The sequence below is a fragment of the Kryptolebias marmoratus genome, linkage group LG16 (genome assembly GCF_001649575.2).
Source record: "Kryptolebias marmoratus isolate JLee-2015 linkage group LG16, ASM164957v2, whole genome shotgun sequence".
NCBI lineage: Eukaryota > Metazoa > Chordata > Actinopteri > Cyprinodontiformes > Rivulidae > Kryptolebias > Kryptolebias marmoratus.
Genome location: NC_051445.1, coordinates 11,225,113 through 11,231,074, shown reverse-complemented (window position 1 = coordinate 11,231,074; position 5,962 = coordinate 11,225,113). Strand labels below are relative to the sequence as shown.

The 5,962-nt window shown below is 51.7% G+C and overlaps 1 protein-coding gene across 2 annotated transcripts in view; it reads left to right on the top strand.

The window, feature by feature from the left end:
• The window catches only part of adamtsl4 (ADAMTS-like 4), a 49,497-nt gene that overhangs the window by 8,273 nt on the left and 35,262 nt on the right, over window positions 1–5,962 (top strand). For both annotated transcript variants that reach the window (XM_037980186.1, XM_017425073.3), the window contains exons 3-4: window positions 1,243–1,799; window positions 3,228–3,840. In XM_037980186.1, the coding sequence (XP_037836114.1) occupies window positions 1,243–1,799; window positions 3,228–3,840 (1,170 nt within the window). The remainder of the gene's footprint in view (window positions 1–1,242; window positions 1,800–3,227; window positions 3,841–5,962) is intronic.

Genomic DNA, 5,962 nt, shown 5'->3' with positions numbered 1-5,962 from the left:
AAAAAAAAAAACCCCAGACGTCGACAGGAACCCGTCCGGCGTGGTGGGAAACTGGACGCTTTTGCACCAGAATGTGTAAAAAACCCCCAAAAAACACGAGTTTTGCTGCTTACACCTGTCCTCACTCTCCTGTCCACAAACAGCTTGTATGTTTACCCGCGTGCTCCTGCCATCGCAAACACACACACACACACACACACAGATTTATGTGCTTGTATAAACCGTGGGGGGGGGAGGGAAGTGGAGCTCAGATTTATGTTTTGGTTTCGTTCTCAAAGGCCGGTGCCTCGGTTATGAAACGAGAAAGGAAAAACATTTATCTGCAACTGCGGAGGAACCCATCAAAGCCCCGGCTGGCTGAAGCCACACGGACGCAGAAAAACAAAACAAAACAAAAACACAAACGAAACGCCGAGTCAGCCGCGCAGCCGCGCAGCCGCGCAGCCGCGCAGCCGTCTCGCTCCCGCTGCGACTTCCCAGCGCCTCACGTCTGGCCAATTTATCCAGCTGCTCCCTTTCGGCTGCTGGCAGGTTGACTCGGGACTTCAGAGTTCAGGATTTCGATTTTGGCCTCGGAGGAAGGAAACTCACGAGACTGCAGCTCATCAGTGAAACCCTGTACGTCCCTGTGGAGGAGTTTGGATGCTTCACTGGCAAACCTTTTTTTTTTTTTTTTGATTGAGTGCTTCTTTAAAACGCTGCCAAGGTTTGCAGTTTTTATTCGTTTTTTTTTTTTTTTTCAGCAGAGTTTGGGCTACGGTGGAACAGAGCAGCGTTTCAGATAAAGCCCTCTTTGCGTCCGTGACGCTGCCTTTTAGGCGTGCTGACCTGCGCTACTATTTATTTCACGAGGCGCTTCGATGCCAGCGAGAATAAATCCGAAGAAGCAGCTTCTGGGCTGAATCAGGCGGTCCTGATTTGGTTCTTGGATGACTTTTCAAGTATAAAAAAAAAATGTAAATAGACTCCTCGGCAGTTCTTAGGGGTGTTTTTTTATTTTTTAATTTTTTAAGCTTTCTGAAAAGTTAAGTGCAGCTGACATTTTTATACTTTCTCAGGTTTAGACTAACTGTTTCTCCATGAACTAAATAAGATTTTAGTTTTTAATAGTTGCATATTTACCCCTCGGCTGTCCGGGCGAATGTCTCAAAGCTCCGTATCGAAGAAACTGTTGTAAGAATTGTAGATTTTTTAATAACTTTTTTCAGTTTTTGACCCTTTTTCTGTGTGTTTGTCTCTCAGGTTGCAAGTCGAAGGTCCAGACAGGCGTTCGAGGCGGAGCCTGTGGAAGGGGTGTGGTCCTCCTGGGGGGAGTGGTCAGAATGCTCTCAAACCTGCAGCGTGGGTGTTAACCAAAGGAGCAGGAAGTGTTTACCCCCTCCGCTTCCTCAGACCCCTCCCCTGTCTCTTTCCCCCCCGAATTGGGCGGGTTACCTGCCCGCCGCCTCGCCCGTCAACCCTTTCTACCCGCCCCGTTACCCGGGACAACACCCGCCTTATCGCTCGGCCTCCAGCAATCCTAACCCGGGCTTGCCTTTGTACCGGAGCGCCCCCGCCGGAGGCGAAGAGCCCCCCGTTCCGGCGCAGGGCAGCCGCTCCCTTCCCTTTTACCGCTCGGAATCGCCTCCGGCCGGTCGAGTCCCCGCGTCCGGTTACCGGGCGCCCTACTACACGCCGCCGCAGGGCTACAACCAGCCGGGGCGGATCGTCAGGAGGCCGACCAATCCGGAAGCGAGAGCCGGAGGAGGCGGGAGCAGGCGCTCCGTCTCCGGCAGTCGGGAGGGTTTGCCGTCGAGGAGGTGAGTTCTTGTAGTCTAAGTATCCCGCTCCAGTCACGGCCCCTCGTGGCCACACCCTGTTCAGATGATGGAGGCTAAGAGGAAGAGACAGGGAGGAAAATCTGTGCTTCCAGCTCATATTTCCATAGCAAATGTCAGTAATAATACAGTAATCACTTGTTTTTGCAACATCATGCAGCCCTGCAGTCATATCTGCTTTATAGAAATGAATCTACGTCCTTTCAGCTAATAGTTAAACACATTTTTTTTTGCGTTTAATCTAACCTGTCATCGCCCAGGAGGTAGTTTCTGTGCGTACGCTCGGCGGTGGAATGAATCAAGTCAAATATGACAACAACGTTTCAGCCTCTGGGTCGGAGTTTTTGGGTTTTAGGCTTGTTTCCGATCCCGTAAATCACTTCAGTCTCGCGTGATGAAATGCTCACAATCTGGAAAAGTAATTCAGACAGCATTTAGAGCAATTTTTAAATCTCAGTTGTTGTTTTTTTTAAATATTATTTTCAGTTAAGATCAGCAAATGTAAAAGAAAAAAAAAAGCATTACTCATTCTTAAGCAATGAATCTTATCTTTACTGTGTTTATAAGGTAAGATAAGATAATATAAGACTTTATTGAGAAGTAATTCACGTCACAGTGAAAAGATTACACAGACGAGGAAAAAAAGGGCGGAAAGTAGAGTAAATGAAGCCACTGAGGACAAAGGAAATATAAAAAAAACAGCATAAAAATACAGTATTTCAGTACATGATGTAGTGTCAAACTGCACATTAAACCCATTACTTTATGTCTGATTGTTAGAAAAAATGGACTAACTTATTATTTCCTTGTATGTTTGTTTGATAACAAGCTTCAGCACAGAAATGCTAAAGATATTTAAGCTGAAATTAACAGTAAATATAGGGTTTTTTCATCAGGAAATGTGTGTTTTTGTCCTAACTTGGATATCAGCTAATATTTCGAGTGGGAAAAAAAAGGCAGATTTCTTTATTTTTCGTCTCCCTCAGCATCTTGAGTTTGCTTTGTTCGTGGAAACAGCAACTTCCAGAAAAGGAAGTGAGATTTGCGTGGCTTGCAGTAGCAACGGCGGCCTGTTTGGGTACAAAACAGGCCGCCGCCCCATTGTTAGGGTCACGAAGCAAAGATTTGTATCTCGTCACGAATCCAGGGACGGAGCCGTCTCTGGGAAGGATGTTTGGGAGCACAGGGATCCTAAAGGATTCACTGAGGTGCTGTTAGTTGGAGTTGAAGCATTGGGAGGGTTATCGGCCCGTCTCTGCCGCCGTTATCTGCTGAGTGATTGCATCATCATTTCTGGTTGTTATCGTTCGGCCAGGCGCTGCATCGATCACTCGCTCGTCTGGTTTCTGTTGTTTACAGTCGCTTTATACTGCCGTTCTGAGCACTTCTGCCTTGAACATTTCCCCGCAGGTCCTCCAGCATCCGCCCAGGTCAGTTCGGATACGGCAAGGTTCCCTTCTCGCTGCCTCTGCATCGCGCCGACCGCCAAGCTCGCCACACCGTCAACGGCACCGACGAGGACGGCGCCGAGAACGTCCGGGAAGACGAGAAGTCAACGGCCGATGAGGAGGAGGAGGAGGAGGATGGGCAGCGGGAGATCGGCGCCGCCGCGGAGAGGCCGCGCCAGCACGCGGGCAGGCCGCCCCACCCGGAGCTCAGGAGGAGCCGAGTCCAGTCCCAGCAGCCCTTCCAGCGCTCCTCGCTACCGTCCGTCTTCATCAGCCGCCGCCGCTTCGACTGGAACACCGTCACCGCGCCTCCCCCGCCTCCTCCCGCGCTCACCCGCCAACGCTCCCCCCCGCCCTTCTCCTCCCCTCTCCACCGGCCCAGCAGAGACCGGGAGCCGCGGCCGGACTTCAACCCTCAGCCGCCCCCGCCGCCCGCGGGCAACGCCTACCCCTTACAGCACCCGCACCCGCCTCACCCGGGAGTCCAGCCCGGGAGGCACGGAGGAGGAGGAGGAGCTTTTCGGGTGTTCAGATGCTCGGGGCCGGAGAAGGAGTACCGCAGGTGCTTCTCACAGGTACGACCGTCCAAATCTTTACACGTGAACTTAAAAAAAAAATTATTCCGACTGATTTCCCCTCCGCCTCGTTCCCCCCCGCGGCGGTGGGCGGTTTTACGCCACGTGGCGAAGGGAGCAGTTAGGTAAACCGAAGTGCCGAAGCATGTTTGATAAATAGATCATCTCCCAGCATCAACACCGGCTGCTTGTCTTCGAGCGTTCGCACGGAAACCCGTCCGCAAACGGCGAGGTGTGTCTGCGCAGACCACACACCTCAGTTCTGGAGCCACACCTGTGGTATGTTTGAGCTCCGTTTCCCCGCCAGTGATTACACGTGAATACGAGCTCCAGTGTGTGTGGGAGCTGGTGCCGATTTCCAGCAGTCACCGAGCGAGAGGCGGGGGCGGGGGTTCACTCCTTCGCAGCATCGCGAGGTCGCGGTCAGTCAGTTGTGCTCGTGTTCGCCCAGGTCGGTCAGCTGTGGTGGCCATCTTGGCTTCGGGTTGACTCTAAAAGCGACCCAGTTGACTCGGGATTCCCGCCATCGTCGTCCGGTTTCTCTTTCATCCCGACCTTTTTTCATTACTTCTGCGGACTCGGTGCTGTTTTAATGTCGAAACTCATTCAGGACGTTCCGTCTGTGATGTTTGGTTTTCCCAACATTTCTTTTTATTTGCAAATATTTTCTGCACGGAAATACATCGACATCCGTAGCTCCTTCCAAGACATCGCTCTGTTTCTCTCGTCTTGTGACCCTTTTCTCCTTTTAGTTAGCACGCGCTGCTTTAAGCGTTTAGCTAACCTTTAGCTGCTTCAGCTTTTGGCTCATGCAGTTTTCACCCAGTGTTTTGCTCATTTTGCTACTTTTAACTGGTGTTGTGCTAATTTGACCCTTTTTTCAATGTTTTTCTCCTTTTAGCTTTGTAGCTACAACTCAGTGTCATCTCCTTCTGCGAATCTAGGAGAGTAATTATCTTCGTCGTTGTTGCTTCTCGGCTCTGAGCTTCCCTCCGCTGCCGACTCTCGCTTCGGTCGCCTTTCTGTCCATAATGACCCGGGGCGACGCGTGACGGGGGACTTATTCACTCCAGTGTGCGGCTCGCTGCTGGTTTATCTGAAGTGAGAGCAGAAGGAGAGGCGATAAGGCTGCTTTTACTGAATACCACACACACACACACACACACACACACACACACACACACCCTGACATTTTTCGCCCTCGCGCCGCACATCCACGGCTGGAAGTGGACACTCGAAGTCGGAGCCAGGTTGGCTCTTTAGAACCCCTTGACTTTTTTGCCTCTCGTCCTTTTCATCTTCCCCCCTGGCGTTGAGGCGGATTTAGTAGCCGGGCGGTATTTTTGCCCCGCGTGGCGGCGGCGGCGCTGATGGCTGAGCCTGACTCATTAAGTTACACATTTACCCCACGTTCACCTCTGCTGTTTACTCCTGCGGGCTCTCGGCTTTTATGTCTTCAGCGTTGGTTCTGAATGCAGGACTTCGCCCAGGCTTGCATGGACTCAACGCCGCGTGTGTGTGCGCGCGCGTGTGTTTTAGGGAGTGAGCCAGACCGAGTGTGACACATCCCATTATCTGTTAGGTGTGTTTGTCATAACACGGCGCGCCTGAGGCCCAACGCAAGTCTGACAGGCTGTGCGTGCGCACGCGTTTGTTTTTTTACTGTTGCGATGCAGCCGTGGGGGGAACCGAGAGAGGGACATAGGAAACGAGGGAGGGCAAAAGGTGACCGGGCGCGCGGGCGTGCGTGCGTGCGCGGCGCGGGGTAGAGGAAGTGGCGCTCTTACATGGTAGTGAAAGGGAGCAGTGTTTCGAGAGAAGCCGTAGCAGTCGGTGAAAGGCTGAGGTGGGCTTCGACGAGGAATGAGCTGTTTGGGAGGAGTGTAACCGGAGTCCGAGTTCTTCTGTCAAAAGGAAGAGACTGGAAGTTTAAAAAAAAGTGGAATTTGAGAAGAAGCTGTCTGGTTTATGTTTATTAATAAAAAAAAGGAGAAGAAGAGAAACCAGCTTGGAGCGTTTTCCTCCCTAACGTCTTCCCCCCGCTGCGTTGCCCGAGCTCCTCTTTCTGTCCTCCTTCAGCGTAAATATTTACCCTGAATCCGCGGCGGCGAACGCCTCGAAC